Raw genomic sequence first — 25,395 nt, 5'->3', positions numbered from 1 at the left:
TCCGTTCAATACTTGTTGAGACATTTCAATCAAAACCACAAATGTTAAACTGCTGATCAAAGTCATCAGGTTTCATCATCTGGGAACCATGAACATCTGATTTATGAGTAATAGTTGTTGAGACATTTCAGTCTGTACCAAAGTGGTGGATCAACCATCAGACCATCACATGTCAGATTATTCTTTAAATCCATGTCATGAAAAGGTCATCAGATATATTGGAGCTGATTGTGTTTACTGTAATTGTTGACTGTGGCTGGCTGTGCATAAAGTAGCTTTATAAATAGGGACTTCTTCAGATTATCCAGTGCCATACAAGATTATTGTCGTAACCACAGGACGTGCTGTCTCGTGAGCTTGAAACAGATCAGAAACAAACAGATCAACACCAACTACATTCCATCAAAGTGAAAACACGTCTGAACGAGACAACATGAAACCATCCTACAACAGACAAATCTGCTGCTTTCTTCAAACTCATTGTTGATTGTTTGTTTAACACACACGGTTGCACATTTGTTACTCATACAATAAAAGAAAACCAGAATTACCACCTATTGGTTGTTTGCCTCCACCAACCAGTCAAGTTCCAGTTATCACCCATGTTTGTCCAGACTCATTTGTGGTGAAGGCTTTGAGGTCTTAAGTATATGTGTAAAAGGTGTATGCTTCACACACATCTTCAACTGGGCAGCACAGATCTGTACAGTTTCAAAGTGAACACCCAAGTTTAGAATATATGCAGTTCACATAATCCAACTAAAATTAATATACATTATATATAACTACAACACTTGAAGATCCAATTATTACTGATAGTGTTTGTTATCCAAGCGAGACAATGAAAACTAAAACAATGGCCAAAGCTGTCATATTGATATTTAAGGTGTGTCGATAGATTCACGTCACCAACACTATTACAAGGAAATGTTCCACCTTAAAAGCTAGCAGCAGTTGGCCCAGTTAATGGAATAATTTTTTTTCAGTGTACAGCTGCTTATTTTATACTGTTAAACAGATGCACAAAATGTCCAGCAATGTTAACTTATAGAGTTAAGAAGGCATTTTTTATTTCATCTTGACTTGAAAATACAAAGAAAGTATATGATTTAATGAAGCAAACACACACTAGTACATTATATATATTGTATATGAATGCTTGCATTATTCCCAGAATGTGTATGATAACAACTAATATAAAAGCTAACAGAGACCAAGTGCAATAAATGTGTCATAATAAATGTAAATGTATCAGACACTTTCAAATATATTATCATATTCTTACTTAAGAACTCACTATACAGATGGGTTTCTGGGCAATGCCATTGTGAAATGAGCACACATGTGGGGGGCAACAAAAAAATCATTCAAGTAACACGTGAAAATGTTCAATACCGAGAAACCTCTGTTTCAATGCAGAGTACAGAATTATCTATATCAATAGCTAGCATAAATCCTGAAAATCCCATTTCTTTGCAATTAAATATCTGGCATATATAAAGATCTGCTTTATTTTGATAGTAAGCAGTGGCATACAACAGTACACAGTTAGCTTACTTGCTAACTATTATCAAAAATGACGAGGCCTTGTCCTCGTCCATGCTAACAGCGAGAATTTCATAAATGCTAACTTTTCTTGTTTGCAGGTGTTTCAGTGGTCTGAATCCAAGAGATAAACATATTTTTTCTCCCTAATTGCAGGAGATATCTTTGTGTAGTCTCAATTAGCATTAGCTGGAATACATGTTAGCTAGCTAGAGCGAATAGAATGAATGGTGTGTAAATGTTATTCTGAAAAGTTATGCAGGATTTATACTTATGCGTTGAATCGCTGTAGCCTGATGTGCACCTCCCCAGAAATGTAACGACACATCTAGGCGACGCAGACCTCCTGTCTATTTGTGTAAGATGAAACCATTTCCCTCAGTGGAAACAAAGCTTTTATTTACTTTAATTTCTCAGATAAGAAACAATAAATTGTGAAGACAATAAAGCCTTCACAAAAATAACATTTTAAGTCATTTTAAGGGGGGGAGAGAGAGGGAGTGACATGCAGCAAAGGGCCACAGGCTGGAGTCGAGCCCGGGTCGCTGCGGCAACAGCCTTGTGCATGGGGCAGGTGCTCTAACCACTAAGGGGGCGATCACACCGAGATGAAACACTAGAAGCGCAACGCCAGTAAAACAATTGTTTTCCTATGATACGGCGTGTCTGACTGGCGTTCAAGCGTCTTTTTAGACGGGCGTTTTTCCAGCGTCTTTTTAGACGCGTGTTTTTGTAGACACTTCTTTTTAGACACGCGTTTTTAGACACGCGTTTTTGTAGACATGTCTTTTTAGACGCGCGTTTTTGTAGACACTTCTTTTTAGATGTGCGTAGATGCTGAAAAGTTAAAATATTTTCAACTTTTTGAGCGTCAGACGCCAGTAGCACCAATCAAATCATATCCTCCTTCTTGTTTTGTTGTGGCAGTTACGGCAGTTTGGTCAGTTACAGCAGTTTTACGGCACTTACGAGCGACAGACAACACAATGCAATCCGAAGACAAGAAATTTATACTGACAATATTTGATTTTGAAGAATTATACAACACACACACAACTCTAGTTTCATGTAAGCTACTGTCTCTACTGTCTTTGGGGGAAACACACACAGCTCAGCTACTCCACAGGCGCTCCTTGCTGGGGGGGTTTTTTTGTCTAGCGCACACTGAATAAGTGCTTCCAGCGTTTCAAGCGTCTTTGAAGCGTCCGCATTTCTGCGTCTCATTTCTGTGTGATCGCCCCCTAAGCCACTGATGCCCCAGCATTTTAAGTCTTGTGTGTGATTTATCCTGGCTTCATATGAGCAGAGGAAAAGCCCACTAACCGCTAGGCTAATTTATACAATGTAAAATGCCATAGGCTTGTGCTAATAACGTTAGCATGTTGTATTTGTGGGGAAAATGTGTCCAGATAAAGACAAGTGTTTGTCTGTGAATGCTGCGAGTTATAGTGAAGCTGATTTGTGTACTTGTGTTTGAAATTGTCTCTATTAAGCCATGTTTAATGTGTGTTTAATGTGTGTTTTGAATCAACTAAACTTTACAGCACTTCACAGAAACCTCGCCGCCAACTAGAGTGTTGGAGGTGTCACTGCAGAGTGACACAGACACACCACCGCACAAGTATAAATGCTCACAATGGTGTAGGCCAAGTGTGTAGGCTACAGCATAGGGACAGCATAGAACAGACGCACAAGTATAAATCCTGCTTCAGTGGTTCAGGCAAGTTGTTTGTTTTCTGAATACTGCAAAGGTCCATAATCATGACACTGTAGCAGTGAGGTTTGTACTGTGCTGATGATTTTTTGTAAACAGGAAACTCGTGTATAATCTACTTACGTCACAGTATATTGAATGTTATGCAGTCAAAGATGCTCTATAACAAAAAACGACACCCAAGCATTATCAGTGCTACGAAACGGTACTTGTAGTCTCTCCCCTGCATCCCCTACCTCATTTTGAAATGTTGTGAAAGTCATGTGGATGGATGAAAGCAGACTCAAAACAATACAACAGTAGATACGGCCTTGAGTGATTTCTGCCAAAAAGGAATTTTTTGTCATATTTAGGGGCAAAAAATTATGGTTTATGTTAAAATGAATAATATTTCTGCCAGGCAAACTTCTCCCATGTGCCCATGTGACAGAAATACAAGCATCGCCTAACTTTTAAAGTGTGCCATCTACTTCCTGAAACGTCTCTGATTTAGTGTTAATACCCTATGGGTATTTCTATGGGGTGCCGTTTGTAAAGTGTCTCACGCTTTTACCACATTTACAGCAATATTTGTTAACTTAGAAATATATTAAATAGTTAAATCTAAATATTAAATGTGGCACCTAAATGTTAAATGTTAAATCTAAATATTAAATCTAAATCTAAATCTAAATATTAAATTTAAATATTAAATCTAAATCTAAATGCTAAATATAAATATAAATATAAATGTTAAATCTAAATATAAATCTAAATGTTAAATCTAAATGCTAAATATAAATATAAATCTAAATGTTAAATCTAAATGCTAAATATAAATATAAATATAAATGTTAAATCTAAATATTAAATATAAATATAAATATAAATGTTAAATCTAAATGCTAAATATAAATCTAAATGTTAAATCTAAATGTTCTGGGTGAAACTAAATATTTAGCTAATATGCAAATTTACACTGCCGGTCACCGGAAGTACCAAAATAAAAGCTCGAGATGGTCAGACTGTGTTTATAGAATCAAATAACGAATTAAAACCAACTTATCGGGGGAAATGGACACTTGAACATACATTAGCATGATAATAATGACCTAAAATAACAAGAAACGTGTTTGGAGAAATTTTATTTGATGTTTACTTTGAGTTGTTAGTGTCCCTTCGGAGGGAATCACCTTGTTGTTTACAAATACTTCCAGGTAGAAAACCAGCGTTTAGCTACACATATATATATGCATATCTCACATTTTTCACGTCACTGTATCACCGTTTAGACTAATCTGGTGTTTGTGAAGTCTATAAACACTATGACTGAACAAACATTACTATCACGTTCTGAAATTAATAACATGGTTATCGTAGATTAGCGGGGCTAACTGTTAGCTGTTAGCCCCGTTAGCGGTGTCTGTAATGACTCATTAACTCTAAACGGTCCGTGAAAAAAAAAAAAAATTTTCCAGCGGATGTCTTAGTTACAACATGATTGAGTTAACTGGAGTAGTTTCATGTCGTATCCGACAACGGGAGACATTTAACAGATGACATCCTGATAGCTTTGCTGCTGCTGCAGCCGCTGATGCTTTCTAGACATCGTGATTTCCCAAAACTGAATAAATACCACACATCGCAACACAAAACTGCTTTGCTAGCTCAATCATGTTGTAACTAAGACATCCGCTGGAAGAAAATATTTTTTTCACAGACCGTTTAAGAGTTAATGAGTCATTACAGACACTGCTAACGGGACTAAGAGCTAACGGTTGTTAGCTTAGCTTAGGTTGTTAATCCCTCCGAAGGGACACTAACAACTCGAAGTACACGTCAAATAAAATTTCTCCAAACACGTTTCTTGTTATTTTAGGTCATTATTATCACGCTAATGTATGTTCAAGTGTTCATTTCCCCCGATAAGTTGGTTTTAATTCGTTATTTGATTCTATAAACACAGTCTGACCATCTCGAGCTTTTATTTTGGTACTTCCGGTGACCGGCAGTGTGAATTTGCATATTAGCTAAATATTTAGTTTCACCCAGAACATTTAGATTTAACATTTAACATTTAGATTTATATTTAGCATTTAGATTTAACATTTATATTTATATTTATATTTAATATTTAGATTTAACATTTATATTTATATTTAGCATTTAGATTTAACATTTAACATTTAGATTTAACATTTATATTTATATTTATATTTAGCATTTAGATTTAGATTTAATATTTAGATTTAGATTTAGATTTAATATTTAACATTTAGGTGCCACATTTAATATTTAGATTTAACTATTTAATATATTTCTAAGTTAACAAATATTGCTGTAAATGTGGTAAAAGGTGACATTAAAAAAATTCACAATACTTTTTTAAACATTGTTTGAAGCTAAATGTGGCAAAATGTTGATGTTATTTTCAGCGTGAGACACTTTACAAACGGCACCCCATATATGTCCTTTCTCTTATTCATTGGCTTTTATTTCTATTATTTGTTACTGTTATTTGGTACTTTGATATTAATATTTTGATATCTCAGAATGACTCAGCACCTAAGATGAAACTTCAATTTAAACTATTTGCTACAATTCGCTGAAACTGATGCAGGCTGACACAAAAGCCCTTCTATAAATCCGACCTGCAGTAAGATTATAATTTCCATTTTTTTTTAGAAAATGTTAAACCAGATGTGTTAATTAAAGTCTGTTCCTGGAGGCAGTAGTTTGTCGTGCTGTTAAACCGTGTGTGCAGAGAAGTGTTACTTGAATTTTATCCACCACAGTTAGGGTCAAATAAGAGTATCTACAAAAGACTTACTAAGGTGTAGAAACACCAAAGGAAGGCAAAACTGTCAGTCACATATTGTCTCACATGGTTTGGGTAAACAAGAATAACATTTTTAAATATGCAGTTTATAAAATGACCTAGATTCTTGATGCCATCCTCAGTGTATCAGTATCAGTGTTACTTCGGCTTTTCTGTCCCTTTTCCTGAGTCCGGTCCTTGATAAAGCCACAGTATTTTGCTGTCGTGTAGTTTTTTCCACATCTTCATCTCCAGCATATAGTCGTGATTGGAGTAGAAAATAATATGGGTTTTAACATTTCTCTGAAAGTAGTAGTTATTGTATTTCTTGTAGTCCTCAGTTATGAATCCATATGCACTCACCTGAGAACAACAAAAACAGAGATCAGGGATGACTGAGAAAAACACACTCCAAGACACAATTTGTGAAAAGAAAAGTTCTGCAGTTTTATAAATACTCTTTTTAAGTTTCATATTGAGAATATCAATGTCATTGTCAACAAGAAAGCAAATTTGTGCATTTCCCTGAGTGCGGAACTTATAACCATAAATATTTAGAGTTAATGTGCAAATTATCTCCTACTGCCAACACAGTCTCATAGAAACGCATGAGATGGACATGACTGACTTCTGGTAATGGCGGTGCGATGCGTAGTCGTGGTTACACCTACTCTGTTGCTAAATCTGATATTAAAACTACTTAAACAATCTCATTCAGCATAAAAAGTGCCACAAAAGGTGTGTGTCAACTTGCTACAGGTGAATATGCCGAAGAAAGGAAGCAAAGACCAAAATAAGACAACCGAAGGAGGTTTTAAGGAAGACAACGTGTTGGGCTCGGATTTGGAAGATAGAAGCAGCGCAAGCCCTTTACAGACAGGTAACACTGAAGACGCAAAGAGCATGGAAAGTCCCTCATTTTCGGACATTACCAAGGCCATACAATCCTTCACACAAGATTTTCATACTGAAAGCGATGGTGTATTATCAGCAAATAAAAATGTTCAAACTGACAGTAAAGAATGCAGTGGGCATTGCAGGGGCTGAACAACGCATATACACCGCCAAAGATGACATCAACATACTGCAAGGTGTTGTAAAAAGACTGAGATGGACATGACCTCTTCACAGCATTGCCAGGTGTACGATAATTATCGTATTTGTACGATAATTTGGCCCTCTGTACAATGTACGATCAATAATCCCAAAAAAGGCCAAATGTACGATAATTGGACCATTTCGTGAATGTGTCGTAGTAAACAGTATGCCAGAGGTTTTTTGTGAACCCTGAAGGCATCTGTTCCCATGTGACATGTTTCCAGCCAATCGCGCTTTGCTTAGCATGAGATATGGGTGACGTTTGTCTCAAAACAATGAGCACGATTGACTGAATGACGCTAGACTAGACAAGACTAAGTGAAGCCAGATTACTCTTTATTTTCTTGTCAGTTATCATGAATACGGTTTCTCTATGACAAAAAAGTATACCAAAAAAGTAAACACTAGAGTGACTATATTTGCCTATAGCATATCAGTAGGCTTGTTATTTTGGTTATGACGGGTGTACAATAATTTCCCTCAAAATATGAATTTTGAGTCTCTGGTATGATAATCCTACATTTCCCACCTGCCAACGCTGCCTCTTCACAACATATCACATGGTGGACACAAAATGTTTTAAAAATATGATTTGGCAACACAAAAAAAAAAAAAAAAATTTAAATGCAAAGGTAACATCTGGTGCAAACAATCGCTGTTTCAAAATTGACATTAATGTGTTTAACATGGGGAAATGGTCGCCATGAGGTTACGGGTAAAAAAAAGATGTGGTTTTGATTGTTTTTTTTTTTTTTTAAACAAGTGCGGAACATAAGTGGTGTAAACTTACATACTTTGTGTCATTAGGTAAAGAACCTATGTAAAGTACTTTGCATAATTACATAAAGTAGATAAGCGTCACATCACTACATTGACTTCTGGTTTCACATTTCTCTTGGTCAAAGTCCATGTTTGTGTGACCAATCCACCACATCGTCGGCCCATGATCACAGACCTTTTTGCTCTTTATCCTACTTCATGTGTCCACCAAGACAAAAGATCTTCACTGATGTTGCATTGACAATGTTTTTGTGCCCACCATCACGTAATATGTTGCGGATTTTGTGTCTATTTCACGTATATTTATTAGACCGGACTGATACTGAATGTTTCATGTTGTTTCATGTTTCATCAGAGGCATGAACTACAGTATAGATGATGTGGAGAAGTTTAAATAATATTAACTTACAGTGTCACAGGTTTGCAGAGCCAGGAAGAGAGCAAATGCCCCATTGGTTGGTCTGACTATTGCCCAGTGTGAACTATTCAGAGAACGAGACTTTAAGAACCTGTGGGTAATAAACAGTGTCATATGAACTTATATATCAACAGTAAGTCTTTCACATATAAGATGAGACAAACAAGTGGAATCTGGTGTGCAGGAGTCGAGCAGCAGCTGCTGACCATCTACAGTCTACTCTGATTAAATAGCAGGCTCCAACTTCAGCATGTCTGCATTTGGGTTCACCAGACTAGTTCTTTAACATTTAGTTTTGGTTTATTACAGAAAATAAGCTCTGTGCCAAAGAAAAGTTTATGATACTTACACATTTGGTCCAGCAAGATAATCTACACAAATAAACACCACTCATGATTTCTGAAGCATAAATTCAAGAGACCCGAGCCTCGGGGGTATGTGCGGGGCCGGGAGGTCGGATGCTCCCAGAGAGGGGAGAGGGAGAAATATAGCTAAATAAGATGAAAATAGAAAATAATGTCTCTGTATTTTATTTTTGTTTTCAGTGTTTAATTAAGGTGGGAGAGGCGGAGGGCTGAGGGAGATCAGACGCCTCCAGAGAGGGGAGAGGGAGAAATATAACAAAATAAGATTAAATAGGAAAAACCTGTCTCCCTCTTTTATTTTATTTTCAGTTTTTAATCAAGTGTGGGGGATTGAGGTGGTGGAAGTTACTTTCTTTTGATGAGTAATTGATGGCTATTTTGTGACTTGTATTTATTTCAGTTTGAAGTTATTTTTATTTAATATTAATTTATTTATTTCAGGTTGAATTTTTTATTTTATTTGACTCATACAGCCAAACTAGTGTATCTACAGTACATTTGTTATTAACTGATATTAAGGAGATACAAGATGAAAAGATAAATATAACACGACTATATTATGACGACAACAACTTTCCTTGTCTTAGTTAGTAGCACGGTAAAGCAGAATGACTGTTGTAAACATTAACAATAATGCGGTATTAATACTTCTACGTCGAATCGATGCCGTAACTATGGCGTAGGCTTTGCATCGACATAGAGCCTACGCCATATCCTGACATGCACTTCCTCTGAAATGTAACTACACATCGCACCTCCTGTCTATTTCTGTAAGCTGAAACCATTTCCCTCAGTGGAAACAAAGCTTTTATTTACTTTAATTTCACAGATAAGAAACAATAAATTGTGAAGACAATAGAGCCTCAACAAAAATAGCATTTTGAGTCTTGTGTGTGATTTATCCTGGCTTCATATGAGCAGAGGAAATCTCCGCTCGTTGCTAGGCTAATTTATACAATGTAAAATGCCATAGGCTTGTGCTAATAACGTTAGCATGTTATATTTGTTTGGAAAACGTGTTTAGTATAAGACAGTTGTTTTGTCAGTGAACCTTGTGAGTTGTAATGGAGCCAAATTATGTAACGTTACCTTTATTAAATGTTGCTGTTGTTCCTGGTTTTATATGAGAAGAGGAAAAAGTCCAATAGCCGGTTAATTTATACAATGTAAAATGCCATAGACTTGTGCTAATGATGTTAGCATGTTGTATTTGTGGGGAAAATGTGTTCAGATAAAGACAAGTGTTTGTCTGTGAATGCTGCGAGTTATAGTGAAGCTGATTTGTGTACTTGTGTTTGAAATTGTCTCTATTAAGCCATGTTTAATGTGTGTTTAATGTGTGTTTTGAATCAACTAAACTTTACAGCACTTCACAGAAATCTCCGCCACTGACTAGTGTTTTGGAGGTGTAACTGCAGAGCGACACAGACACACCACTGCACAAGTTAAAAAAAAAAACTCATACAGAGTAAAAATCCACCTTAAGTGTTCCTGTTCGGTGTGATGACATTTAATGTCCCAGTACCTCGACAACCTCTGTAGTCTCATGTAGCCACTTGTTAGCAACTGCCTTTTTGAAGACACATAAAAGCTTCCAAGCGTATTACATTCCACCACTGGTTATTATCATTGTTATTATGAATCATAAAGAGTGAAAGAGCTGGGTAGGATTGTGAGAGGACCTGTTTTTGACGTATCTGAGGAAATCCTGGTGCAGGACATAAAAGCGGGACTCGTTGTACTGCCCAGAGTAGTATGTCCTTGGCCTGCGGAGTTAAAATAAGACAGTCAATGGCGATAATGAAAGAATGTTGCAAAGCTGGTTTTTTTATTTCCTGTCTGTACGGTGCAGATAATACGTTCGGCTGGAGCTTCAACCAAAATCATACATTATAAGAGTTTCCCTTCTAATAGGATTAAACTCCCTGATTTTTTAAGTAAGCTTTGTGACTTCCTGTCTGAGCTACAAAGGAGCATATAGTGAATGTTTAATATGACTTGTAACCTCCACAAAATGTACCAACTGATGCCCTTTTTCATTATTTTAGTAACTCATGAGTCAGATTTGATTAAAGTCTAACTGTCTCCATAATGTGTTTTAGTGTTTGGGTGTACATGTTACCTTCTACTAATAATAATATTTAGACAGTTGATACTCACCTCCTGTTTTTATATGAGCCATTAGTAATCCTTTCTCCTCTCAGAAGACCACCGAGCCAATTGTAATCCCTCATCCCCTCAGGTATCATCACGTATTTTATACCCTGCCAAAAGGAAGAGGATGACAGGTGAGTGTGTATGTGTGGGGTATAAATTACAAATTTTGATATTACACATTACATTCGAGCTTTAATACCTCATCATGAGGGGCGGCTTTGTATCCGAACTTGCTGAAAAAATATGGCGAGGCATTGATGGAGTGTGCTGTGTGAACATACACAGAAGTTCTGTTTCCCACGTCTTCCTCGTAACCTTCGGTGACTGCACCGTTCATCCTGCCGCACAAACAGATCCAAATGTGACAGTGACCATCACAAATTAATTTTAATTAGCAGAAACTAATTTGTGATACCCACAAAGAATCTGAATCAAGTTTAATGTAAGCTCAAGTATGACAGCGGCTGTCAGTAGCTCTCAGTTTACTTACTTACTCAGTTTACTACATGCAAAAGGCAAATAGGTAAAAATAAATGAATTGAAAGTGACATAAATCTGTGTAATGCAAAAGCACAGTCACTGTGATAACTGCACAGAAACCTAAAGGCTGTTTAACAAAACAAACAAAGTAAAAGTTCATGAGTGTGAAGACCTGTGAAAACTCTTGTTTTAGCTCACAGTCATCTGTCTGAAATGCCTGCTGAAGGAGAGGTCACATTATTTGGTGGCTGGGCAGAAGGGTCTTTGATGATCTGCTTTGTAGTTCAAAAGGTGGGAACACCCTGGACAGGCAGGGTGGCACGGACTCTCTATTCAGTTGAGTTATGATTGTGTTATGTCTATGTTGCATTTGGGGGCTGGTCCAGATGAGGTCGTAAGAGCTGAGCACACGACAGAATAACTGTTGTGTAGAACTGGATGAACCGCTCTAGGTTGATTGAACAACACTGAATGTGTGTAGGAAAGCAAGTCATCACTTTGAGTGGTTGTGAGGATGGTTGGATGTACTGCCAAATTCAGGGAAACAACATTAGAGGCAGCTTTTGGTAGTAAAATGAACATTACATATACAGGCAACAGCCCTGGTGGACATTCCTGCAGTCAGCCTGCCAATGGCACACCTCCTCCGCAAAATTTGGGGCATCTGTTGCATTGTGCTGTGTGATCAAACTGCACATAATAGAGTGGCCTTTTATTGTGACCATCCCAAGGTGCACCTGTGTGGTAATGATGCTATTTAATCAGCATCTTGATACGACACACCTGTCAGGTGGCCAGATTATTTTGAAAAAGAAGAAGTGATCACCAGGGCTGCCCCCTAGTGGTCCAGCAGAAAGGTCATAAGTTAGCAAGATTTCATCAGTCGCTTCGGTGCAGAATCCTATATGACTGGACCATGTTGGAATTTAATTTGAAAGGAAAGACACAGGAAGAGGCCACGCTCAGCAGGCAGACAAGAGTCAGGTTACAAACCAATCACAGCCCACAGATATCTTTCCCTCCTTCTGTAAATATTCAGTCTGATCAATACGGAAAAGTTGATCATGTTAGTGCAGGGCTACCCAGAGCTTTGCATCTGTCCCACAGACAATAGGTCTACACACTTATAAGCAGCACCTGGAAGAAGATCAGCTCTACACTCAGGGTTTCAGGTAAATAGGCTATATAACGCTTGTTAAGGTTGCTGAGCAACCCTAGACGAAACCAGTCACCATGCTCTTGATGGCTGGCACAAAAAAAGCACAAGAGTAGTACTTAGTGCCATAACATAAACATGTGGGTGACTAGTCGACTAATGGCCCTAAATGACGACTAGGCTGACGAAGAATATTCTTAGTCGAGGGCAGCCCCAGTAATCACTAACCTGGATTTTAACAAATTTGCTACCAAAATTTAAGATAAATTCATCTTTGAGTGCATAAAAAGTCTGAGATCTTTAACTTAAACCTGTAGTTAAAAACAAAAGTGTTGCATTTTATATTAAATTGCAGAGCTTTCAGTCTATTCAACCTTTGAAGGTCGAATAGACTTAAAGTGAGACACTGCATAGATGTAAGTGTGCGGAAATCTTCTTCTACCGTTAAAGTCCAAGTTGAATTGCAAGTCATTTTTTATTTTGTCAAAGTTGTATCAAAGTTGTGACTCGAGTCTGACTTGAGTCTATAGCCTCATTTCCACCGAGCAGTACGGTACGGTTCAGTTTGGGACACTTAAGTTTCCACTGTGAACCGTTTTGTACTGTCCCCATGTTTGGTCCCCCCTCTGTTGGGGTACCTAGCACACAGATCTGGTGCTAAAAGGTGGAGCTGTGAACACTGCAGTCTGTTGATTGGTCAGTAGAGGACGGTCACTCTGCTCAGGGCTGAGTTGTGGCTGGTTTTGAGGCTCATGTAACCACTGTTCATACTGTGGAGAGTTTTATTAGTAAACTGTAACAACAAAGGTGCAGACTTCCATCTGTGTCACCGGTAATGAGGAAATACAGTGAGTACTGGACGGAGCAGTGAGTGACAACAACCCCGCCCACATTTAAGAGTACTGTTTGCAGTGGAAACACTAGGGTCTAGGTACCATGTCTGAAGGGTTACTGTTGAAACAGGGCTTAAGTGAACAAATTTGTGACTGGAGTCTGACTTGAGTCCACACACTGTGACTCAAGTCCACACCTCTGTGATTAAGTGTTTGTTTAAGACCTGTCAGCAGTTCCCAGAAGTCATTTCTCAATGTCTTCAGCCTCTAGCTCTGACAGAACAGGGGACTTTTGTCCTGAGAACAGACAAGTAACACCAGGGATACTTTGTCACTCTTTCTCAGAGCAGATGTTTTGACATGTCATGGGGGGAAAAAAAACATGTTTAAACAATGACATCAACTATCTATTGACACTGTCCATTTAAACATGACCGTTTGGGGCCTGCTGACTAACTGACATCCTGGAGTCAGTATTTTTGTTCCTTGTATACTTTTCATGGTATGAAGAGTCAATATGTTGAAACTATTTTTCCAGCAGAACTTCCTGATGATAATGTCAGTGTGCCTTGGCTGAGTGCTCAACATGAGCTAAACAGAGCTGCTGAGCCTAAAACTGTGTCAACAAATAGCCAGATTATTTGATGATGCAATAAGTGATAAGAACTATAGCTAAAAGCCTCAGGCTCACAGCAAAAATTCATACTGATATAATAAGTTAAACAAATACAGCATGGACCAGGACAGAGGCAGAAAATGGATAGATGGATCAACCAAGTAAAAATAATTAATCATTAAAGTTCACTGAGGTTTTCACTGAAGTCAACACTTGCCCATGATGAGCCAATGAGCTTCCTGCTACTATAGTTAGCAGCAGAGACAGTGTTTGCTGCAGGTCTCAGGGTGCTGACTGAAACTCCACTAAAAAGGATCTGACAGCTTCCAACATGCACAATCCAGTGACGCAACAATCCAACTTAATTACAGATAATAACGTCTCCCTACAGCCTGTAATGACACACAGGAATATTTTAATACCTCAAAAGGTCTCTTTTTAAGTGGAAGTTATGCTTCTTTCCAGGTCATGTGTTTTGCAGGTTGACTTGACTTTGTTTTTCTTAATGTTCTGTGGCTGTTTTTATGTGCAGCAACGTCACTATGGTACAAGCAGTCCTCTTTAAGGGTCCATTATGGCGCTGATGTTAGTTTTAGATTCATAGCTTCTGATGAGAAGGTTAAAGGGAACTTAACTTCAATAATATTAACAATTTCACTGCTTTTGCTGCCATCCATTCTGTGATCACATTAGATCAAGTCTTGATCAACAGCCACTATACTTACTGTTTACAACGATCCCTGTGAAGTCATACAGGAGACGACCCATGTAGCAGCTGGTTAAAGAAGAATTGAGGATGAAAATATGCGAGCCTATTGGTGAGTGGAGGAGAAGGTGTCGAGTTCATCCGACTTTTTTCTGCACACTAATGCAGGCTACAAAGTGAGTGTTTGAGCTTCAAACTGTGGACTGTAAACCGTAGACGCAGCTTCAAGGCAGGATTTGGAAAGAGTGGATAAATCTGTCATGGTGCAGTATGCTTCTGTCAGCTGTCTATTTTTAGTCAGCAGGCACCTGTTGGTTCTAACTATTATAATCATCATTAGTGTAATTATACTTACCGCACATCAAAATTATGTCTCATCAATATTAGAGAACACACCTAGCTATGAAGCCAGCAATTATGTCTGTTTATTTTGTGAATGTTAACTTATCTGAGCATTCAACAACCTGGAACTGATTGATTATTTATAATTATAGCATCTCTTCCTTTAACATTTTATTTACCTACTACTCCCACTTGTACGCTGCCTCAGTGACAACAAGACTCAGTGTGTTGATTTTACACTTCAGTTTTTGTGCAGATTAAATAAGATAAAGCATTTTAGCAGTGTTGTCACGACAACCGCATTTTTAACTTTGATACCTTGAAAAATATTGATATGCGATGCCATTTATGATACCATGGGGAAAAATGACATTAAGGAAATACAAGTTAAAAAAATAATAATAAAAAGATAAATATAACGAGACTATAATATGACATCGACAACTTTCCTTTTCTTGGCTAGTCATGGAAAAGCAGAATGACAATGACCTCAGTGGAAACAAAGCTTTTATTTACTTTAATTTCACAGATAAGAAACAATAAATTGTGAAGACAATAAAGCCTCCACAAAAATAACATCTTAAGTCTTGTGTGTGATTTATCCTGGCTTCATATGAGCAGAGGAAATCTCCGCTCATCGCTAGGCTAATTTATACAATGTAAAATGCCATAGGCTTGTGCTAATAACGTTAGCATGTTGTACTTGTTTGGAAAACGTGTTTAGTATAAGACAGTTGTTTTGTCGGTGAACCTTGTGAGTTGTAATGTAGCTGAATTATGTAACATTACCTTTGTTAAATGTTGCTGTTGTCCCTGGCTTCATATGAGTAGAGGAAAAGTCCTCTAACCGCTAGGCTAATTTATACAATGCAAAATCCATAGGTTTGTGCTAATAACGTTAGCATGTTGTATTTGTGGGGAAAATGTGTCCAGATAAAGACAAGTGTTTGTCTGTGAATGCTGCGAATTATAGTGAAGCTGATTACAACTGTTTACAGTAAACGTTACTGCACTTAAGTGGTTACAATTATTTACATTATTTATATGTTGTTTTCATCTTTTATGGCCAAGAGCAAAAAAAAAGGTGTGGCAGCTTCTTCTGTAAAAGATTGTGTTAAAGGGGCATATAATATCATCTCATATCGATCACAGGCCCCTAAATCACATCGAATCAAGATCGTATCATGACAGACTTTGTAGTATCGGCAAATATTATATTGTTGTCCAAAGAATCAAATTGATATTGTATAATGATGAAAGTGGTGATTAACATCTCTACAAATAATATCCAATTTTCAATTACTGATTGTTATTATAAGTTTGATTTTAAAAAAGCCTAATGGACTTGTAGAAGTAGAGGGTGATATAAAATATGTTATTCCTATCGTCTTAGACGGTCAAAAAATATTAGTAAACATGAACAACTCTCTCCTAAAACCAAAGCCAGAGTGCTGAGAACACTACAACAGCTCATTTGGGTTTAAAAAAGAAAACAAACAATCGTTGGGTCCAAAAAATCAGGCGCATGGTCTGCGAAGCAGCTACAGACTTTATACTCTATGACATCATGAGCTTGAGACTTCTCTGGGTTTTGGTGTTCACAGAGAGCAGCTCATGTCAACAAATATTGGTTGAACTTTCCTAGGCCATGGAAACAAAAATACTGGAATTCTTAATTTGGGGGAGTGTTCCCCTTTAAATTATTAAAGTTTTTCCATTGACGTTAAGTATTTTTCTGTTGATTTGTCTGAGCAACACCTTCACTGATACTCTTTTAAAAAAGATAAGGGTGACACGTTTGACCCAAAGGGAACCCATCTCTTCTCATCATATTTTGATGCTTGGAAAGCACCAGGGGGCGGCCTTTTGCATCGCATCTTGTTGCAGGGAGGTTGGTGATTAGGTTCAGGCGACAAAACTACTTGGTAAGGGTTAGGAAAAGATCTTGGTTGGCACAGGTCGACTCTCGTGACAAACGAATGATGATGAAATAACTCACCATTGACATTTAGTTACACACAGGACCAAGGAAGTCATCATAGGTGGAAAAGAGGGCCCAAACGGATGGGGAGCCCTCAAATAGCCTGCAAGGAATAGTTTGGTTTTCTTTGCAGTTTTTTAATTTATAAATAAGTAGTGCCTTATCTAAATTAAAACTGACTGAATAAAACAGTTTAAAGACTGAAGTTTGTATAAATAAACAAGTGGAAGCTCTCTGAGGCCGCTCTCATCTGTTGGACCTGTCGACCTTGTCACAAAGCATCATGTGCACTAACTGGTAGAACTGTGTTGTTTTTTTCTTAATTAATTATGTCTTGGTTAGTTGTTCCTGAGAACAGCAGGGCAGGGAATCAAAGCAACATTTTTGTTTACCAACTGTCACAAAGGAAAAATAATTTAAACATCCTGGAGTTGCTCCCTTGTTGACTCATGCTGAACAAACTCATCTCTGCCACCCATGATCTTATTATTCACAGACCTTGACATGCATGCGTTGAAGAGTTTGTTTTTCATAGCTGGAATAAAGTTAACAAGTCCTCCCCATACACTTCCAGGTAAGTAGAGTTCGCTGACAAATAAAGCAAATAGTTTAAAAGAATCTTTGTTCATTGTTTAAAATAACTGAGAAATATTTAAGCAAATAGTAGAAGAAGATGTGAGGCCTTTGAAACCTAATTGCCCGTAAGATTGGGCCCCACCACGTCTCTTTCTTACCGGAAAACATAGTCGTGAGCATCGATCTCTTTCCCCATCTTGGAGCCGTTGAGGATCCCCCCAGTGCCCACCACAGCACAGCGCACACACCCGCCGCTGCCTGGCTTTGGAAGGAGCAGTGGCTCTTTTGGCTTTGGGATCAACTTCACAGCACTCATCACCTCTGCAGAAACCAAAAACATACATCCATAATGTGTTTCAAAATGCAGAACAGTTCACAACAAGAACATTTTCTGCAAGCAGAACTCACTAGCATATTGCTAATGGCGTAGGCGGTTGCTATTGTGTGATTATTGAAGCAGCTAGAATTAATATTTTCATAGTAACAGTGGATTAAATTGGAAATGTGAAAGTGGTCGATCAAAGTGACAAACCTCCAGAGAATTATCACCTCAGTCTGCAGCTCCCCTCGACTTTACAGAGTTTTAGAGTTTCTGTTATTGTTCAGCTGCCCGACCACAGCTCTACTGTTTGGGTTCACTTTCATGGTGTATTCGGCCGCAGCAGGCAACTGTTTTTGTAAGAAAACTATAAAAAAAAAATCTACTGTACACTTCCTGCTCAGCAGCAAATGGCAGTTAGCAACTAGCTGGTGAACATAGTGGAGCATTTATCAGCTAAAGGTATTTTTCTCAGGAGCTGGTGGAGACCAAAACCAGAGCTAAAAAAGAGTCAATATCAGACTGAATTTCATACTTGGAGCTTACTTGAATAAGTAAACTCTGACCAACGGGACCAGACTGGCCAGCCTGTATGCTCTCACTCAGTGGATTGATGATTTGACAGGAGGCCTTGTGGTTGACAACACTTGAATGGTTTCCTCCAGTTTGTTTTGCTGTCAAAGCTAACATTAGCTAATGTGCTACAAAGTTAGAGTTACAGAGAAATCCAATATTCCTCTTAATACCTCCCCAGTTTCTGATGAGGTGGACATGATCACCCTTAATACACATAACGTTATTCATCCCTACAACAGGAAATACTTTTTCCCTAACCTGATATGAAGTGTGCGCTGCACATGTGAGCATTTTTGATGATCGTCTCCATCCAGTCCTTCGGTCTTATCACATTTAACCATAGTTGTCTTTGTTTTTGTTGACGGGCAGTGACGGCTGGTATGTGATAAAATTTAAGTTTTGAGCCATGACTCCTTCTATTCTGGCTCCCAATAACACAACAAGACTACATTTTGAGACTCCTATGTAGCCTACAGCCCTGTGGTGGAGAGTCGTGTTTTACCCCCAGCTAACAAACGGACATCATTGTGAGGTTGGCTCTAAAAGGGCCTATGCCACAAGCGGCTGGACCAGTTTGCCACAACAAAAGACAGAAAAGCTTGTGTACACAGAGATAGCCTGACTTCATTCTCTGCTCAGGATGCCAATATTCCACTTTATATTTGCATAGTGAACAGTGTTGGTGTACTGTGAATATCACATACAGAACATCTGATTCAGCTTTAAACAATCAGAAGACAAATGGCCCATACGATAACACTTCAGAGATCTAGTTTTGCAACAATAGGAGCAGGTGTGGTCTGAACCAATGACATTATCAAAGAAGTCATACCAGGAAAGAAAATATTTTTTCCTCGCAAACTGTTTTGTTACAGCTGGAAGTGTTGGAGTCTGCTCAGCAACATTATAGAAATCTTTTACTCCAGCCATCATATATATATTAACTGTATGTAGATCATTTAATTCTCATGTTTGTGACTTCCTTAAGTAACTGAAACAGCTGAATTTTTGGTAATCTAGGGGAGGCAGAACAAGCTGTGGCACAACCTTATCACCTTATCACCTATGATCACCTCATGAAGTTGTAATGGGGATGTGGTAGCAAACAAAAAAGAGTGAAACTATGGAACTGTTTGAATGTATGAAGTATTGTGTTGTAGTGATGGGCAAAGCAGCTCTTTAAATGTTACTGAATCTCTAGAATCAGTTCATTAAAAAAGATTTGCTCACCGAATCGTCCAGTGCTTGGCGGGAGGAGCCCTGACTGTGTACTGCGTAGTCCGACTCACTGAGCTGATAGACGGCTGAGCTGCTGCTGCGTCTGCCCTGCACTGGTGAGTCTCATTACTGGCCAGCCTAACGTTTTAAGTTTGTTTATCTGGAAACTAAGTCTGTTAAACAATGGGGAGGTGTGTGATTATGTTCATGTGGCTTGACATTAGCCGTTAGCTTGGAGAAAACGGTCCCTATGGAAGTGTATCGCTGAGAAGAAATTATTTGAATCACTCAGGGATCGGGGTTACATCGTTCACCGAGTGATTCGTCACGCAGTAGGCAGTCCCTCCCTGCACCCTGGCTGCCTCACGAGTGATTCATCTTTCGCACGGACCGAATCGGCAGTTCCACTCCTGGCCTGCACGTTCGCTGCTGAGCTCAACTGATCTGAGAAATAAACGAATCAGTTCCGGAAGTGATTCAGTTCAGAACGTCCACTCAACATTCGTTCGTGAACGACACAACACTATTGTGTTGATGTTGAGGTATAAAGATATGATTTTCACAAGGTACAAGAATGAAGAAGGTGTTTGACTGTCAGCAGGTGTTTACTCTTTATTTATTTATTTATTTATTGCCATCAGTTTTTTGCATGTGTGAGTATGTATATATACATAGTTTGTGTATATATTCATAATTTGACAAAGCAAAACACATCTGTCATGATTGAATAAGGATATAAAGATGAGATCATTTTTTTGAGTAAGATATATATATATGAATTTATTTTCTAAATATCAAATCAATAAATTTTGTTTTCAGTTTTCATGCTTTGTTTCATGACCTGTTATGTCTGTCTACAACTGTATGATTTTTTTTTAATTTGCTTCTTAAATGTTCTAAATGAACTGCTACTAACTGACTAATTAACAAACTAACAATATTTATTGGTGCCGCTTTAAATAGTGTCTCTTCACGTCGACTTTGTATGTTTTTTCTTTGTTGTTTTTTCAAAGATTATTTTTATGGGCTTTTTGCCTTTATTGACAGGACAGAGAGTGAAATGGGGAGACAGAGAGAGAGTGGGGACTGACATGCAGCAACGGGCCGCGAGCCAGATTCGAGCCCGTGGCTGCTGCAGCAATGTGATGCCTCTGTACATGGGGCGCCGGCACTATCCACTACACTACCAACGCCCCTTGACTTTGTATGTTGACTGAGTTTACAAATCCATCATTCTTTCTTAAGAAAAGGGCCGTTCTTGAGATGAGTGATGCTTTCAACTGCTTCAAGGTTTACTGAACAGGTTTGTCAAAAGGGGCCTCAATGTGTCATAGATCAGTGGTTCCCAACTGGTGGGTCGCTGGTCCATTCTGAATGGACCGCAAGTGACTCTGATACATGTCAAGTTTGAAAAAACACACTTTATTTTTAAGTAGAGTGAATTTCTGGCACAGAGGTTTTATTTTGAAGGGCTGTTTCCTGCTGTAGAGTGAGTGACTAACAGACAACTACTTAACAGAGACAGCAAACTAGCTCAATGACATGTCCAAACTCAAGTATGACTCTAAATAAAATAAACTGTGTGGACCTTAATTAATGACTAAGGAGAAATCTGGACCCTGAGGCTGGACCAGCTGGGAACCACTGTCATAGGGGACTGTAATGAGGCTTATGATGCCAAACAAAAGTAAGATTAGTGGTCGGGCAACACCCGGGACGAGGAAGTAGGCTTGAATAGAAACAAGTCCATGTCCATTTTTATAACCAGACCAAACACAGTGATGATGAAATACAGGCTTTACACACTTGGTACCTGTCTAACACAGACACACAGAAACACCTACCGTCATAGGGAAACTGCATAAAACCAAAGGGATTGTTAAAATGTGAAAGCCGGTTCCACTCGCTCATGTTGATGTTGTCCTTGTGCAGAAACACACGTATGTTGGGAAGGAAAGCCTTTTTGAAGCTCTCATCCTCATTGTTTCGCAAAGACTCAGCACATGTCTGAGAACATAGGACAAAATATGAAATTAAGAAATAATCTAAAAATCAAACATAGGGACTTTAATTTGCACCATGTTAATGTTTCTAAATCCACTGATTTAATGAAGCCCCCGCTCACAGCTGAAGAAACAGCAGACATGAAGCCAAACAGGAAGCTCCAACAAAAAAAAGTCTGATTAACAGCAGTAATAACTTTAAAGGAAAAATCAAACTGAAAATCCATGCAGGTCAAACCAGAGACACACAGCTGAACATGTGGCTGTGCAGATTACCCACTCCCACAAAGGTAATGCATCTAGAATTATTATACTGTCTTGTCCTGTCATAGCATAGTTACCCAGGGTCTGGGTGGAGCATCCTGGTTATAAACATCATCAAAATCCCACTGAGGAGCCTTCTTGAAGGAACTTCTGTAGAGGATGGGCATGGGAGTCTCAGCCACAGCAGCATGTGTAGAGCTTCTCATCTGATCCACTTTAAGTTTCGTTACTGGGTTTGTTTTTTCAGAATCAGCCGTTTTTGCCGCACGTGTCAAGTTAAACACAATAGATAGGGGAGTCGAGTTTCTTATTAAATCCCAGAAGTGAGATGTTTCCGCACTTCTGTTTGTCACTGAGAAAGCAGCCAAGCTGATGTGGCAGTTTGACAAAAAAAACAAAAAAAACAATTGGATGCAACGGTAGAATTAGCAAGACACACCTTTATGTGACTTAAATTAAAATACTGAACATGGAAATGTGCTGAAACATTTCTATGAAGACAATTTAACAGAATTAGCAACTAGAAAACATTACAGATAAGTTCCCGTCTTTCCTCTAAGTCTTACACTTAAAAACAACTTACCTGATATTTCTTGAGTAATCTCCCCATGATAAAATAAAAACCACAATGAAAACTGAGCTGACGAGCAGCCAGAAAAAAAGCCTGGACTTTGGGAGTGCCATTCCCAAGACTGAGACCTGGAGGCTTTGCTGTTCAGTCAACAGCTGGCAACTGTTTGCTTTCCCTCATGGAAAAGTTTAATGAAATATCTACACTATGTCACAACACTTTACTGGGCAGGGCCAAAGAGATATACAATAAAAGCAGAACTATGCTCCCACACCTTCACAGTGGTACAATATCTGGTTTATTACACAACAGAGGGGAGGTTTTGCACAACAGACTTCACAGGATTTGTACAGATTTAATGGTAAAATTGGATTTAAAAAAAAGTTATGTCATAAATAACCATAATATAAAACTAACAGAAACAACATTCATTTATGAATTATATTTACAGAGGGGTAACTAGAAAATCCTGTTCTGTGCTGGACAAGATCCAGCTGCTTTGGTTACTTCCTCATGTGTGGAAGAACAGCAAACAAAAGCATATCATATTAAAACAAGGATGAGAGTGGCTGTTATGTGGACTGTATAGCTTGCATTGAATACTGTGAACACGTTTATTGGTGTATTTGGTAGAAGTCCTTCAATAGCGCTCATGGGTTAAAAGCAGTGCAATCAGGGGGTGGATCCCAAAAACACAAAGAGGAGCCTCAGATGGAGTAGAGTCTGAGCTGCTCCTCCATGTCTCCTTCTGACACATCACCAAAAGTCTCCTGGTTGTCTTTCAGCAGCTGGAAGATGGCGGCCAGCTGCTCACGTTGCACCCTGGGAAAACAAATATATCAAAGAAATACTGAGAAGGGAAAGAACCAGAAAAATCCTCCACACTGATGATCATTTGTGCAAACTTCATTAATTCGCCTAAAACAGCTCTTGAAATGTGAAAGCAAAACTGCTCCATTTTTAGTACATATGCACGGCCTCTTTCAAGGTAACACTGTTAAGCTTTTTCCTCATCAGTCAGAGTCACTGTAAGTACTTGTGTAATTGAGCAGTGATTCCCAAGTGGTGGGTCACAGTCCAAAAGTGGGTCGCAGGTCGATTCTTTTTTTTTTTTTTATAATCTTTATTTAATCAGGCAGTCTCATTGAGATCAAGATCTCTTTTTCAAGAGAGACCTGAGAACAAAGCAACATCCATAACAACAAAAACACACAGACACAAGCAGGAACAACACAACAAGGAATTAAAAAAAACAATTACATGAATCTTTAAAAACTCCATGAGGAACAAGAGATTCAAGTTTGAGGGTCGATTGTAACTCGTTTCATTTAAAAGGTGCATAGTACCTGAAACCAGATCTACCAACATTTGTGCGCATGCGGGGGATATCTAAGGTTAGGTAGTTACTGGAACGTGTACTGTAGTTGCTAGATTTGAAAGAGTGAAGAGATGTGATGTAGTTTGGTAGCTTTAACAGTAGAGCTTTAAAAATAAATAACATGAGATGGATATTTCTTTTGTCTGTAAGGAAGTCCATCCAACTGTTTTATACAGAGAGCAATGATGAGTACAAAATGCGTCATTTGTGATAAACCATAATGCACTGTGATACACAGGGTTTAACTGCTGAAGTGTTGATGGATCAGCATGACAATACAGAATGTCACCATAGTCCAGAACAGACATGAAAGTTGACTGCACAATAGTTTTACGGCTGGAAGAAGACAGTCTTTAATTCTATACAGGAAGCCTAGTTTGATTTTTAATTTTTGAGTCAACTGTTTGATTGATTTGCTCGATTGTCAAGTGTAATTCCGAGATATTTGTAGGACTCAACCTGAGTAATAATGGCTGCCATTTAAAGTTCTGATGGCAGGATATTCCGAGTCACTGGTGGAGGTAGAGAATACCATGAACTTGGTCTTTTCTGCATTTAAAACTAGTCTGTGATTAATGAGTGTTTGTTGAAAATCATCAAAGGCAGACTGTAGATGGCTCGGAGCCTGGGCTGGAGTGGAGCCCAAAGCATATAAAATAGTATCATCAGCAAAAAAAATGGACGTTGAAGTATTGATTAGGAATAACCATATTATTTATGTATAATGTGAACAACAGTGGACCGAGGATAGACCCCTGTGGCAACCCGTTTCTGATGACTAGTTGGCTTGACTGCGTACCATCAGCGACCACAGTCTGAGTTCTCTCTGTGAGGTAAGAATGGAACCAATCAATTGTGGCTTCATCAAGATTTATGGACTGTAATTCATGGAGAAGGATTTTATGATGTACAGTATCGAAAGCTTTTGAGAGGTCAATGAAGAGGGCGGCACAAAATTGTTTATTATCCAGGGAGGAGATAATATTATCGATAACTGAAGCTGCAGCTGTTATGGTGCTGTGACCTGGGGGAAAACCAGACTCTTGTGGCTGTAGTAGGTTGAGAGTGTCAATAAAGGTGTGTAGTTGAAAATGAACTAATGATTCAAGAAGTTTCACTAAGAGAGGTAATTCAGATATTGGACTGTAGTTGTTAAGATCGCAGACATCTCCACTTTTGTGTAGTGGTAATACTGTGGCACTTTTCCATGAAGCTGGAATTCTGCCTGTTAAAAAGGTTTGATTAAAAATATGAGCTAGATTAGAGCAGATGAAGGGGACACTTAGACGGAGGAGATAAGAGTCAAGATTGTCTGCACCAGTGTTTTTGTATGATTTTAACCTAAGGTGAGTTTTGTGTACATCTACACTACTGACCAGGTTAAAGGAAAATGTGCCCTCAGCAGAGGCTGAGGCATTGGGGACTTCCTCTGCTGGACGGACATGGTAACTGTTTGTAGTGGGATGTGCAGATATATTAAATAACCAGAGGAGAGGAAAGGT

At 38.4% G+C, this 25,395-nt stretch overlaps 1 protein-coding gene across 1 annotated transcript; it reads right to left on the bottom strand.

Annotated features, from left to right (window-relative positions):
• Positions 1-1,051: 1,051 nt before the first annotated feature.
• LOC125881118 (alpha-N-acetylgalactosaminide alpha-2,6-sialyltransferase 2-like) lies at positions 1,052-23,207 on the bottom strand. The gene is made up of 10 exons (XM_049564134.1): positions 22,528-23,207; positions 22,022-22,313; positions 21,522-21,684; positions 17,723-17,885; positions 11,074-11,212; positions 10,878-10,981; positions 10,400-10,483; positions 8,344-8,443; positions 5,698-6,419; positions 1,052-3,799 (listed from the first exon to the last, which is right to left on the bottom strand). The coding sequence occupies exons 1-9, from the start codon at positions 22,626-22,628 to the stop codon at positions 6,216-6,218; spliced, it is 1,350 nt and encodes a 449-aa protein (XP_049420091.1). The 5' UTR covers positions 22,629-23,207; the 3' UTR covers positions 1,052-3,799; positions 5,698-6,215.
• Positions 23,208-25,395: the final 2,188 nt, after the last annotated feature.

Source organism: Epinephelus fuscoguttatus, linkage group LG20 (assembly GCF_011397635.1).
Source record: "Epinephelus fuscoguttatus linkage group LG20, E.fuscoguttatus.final_Chr_v1".
NCBI classification, from domain to species: domain Eukaryota; kingdom Metazoa; phylum Chordata; class Actinopteri; order Perciformes; family Serranidae; genus Epinephelus; species Epinephelus fuscoguttatus.
This window is presented reverse-complemented; position numbering and strand designations above follow the sequence as displayed.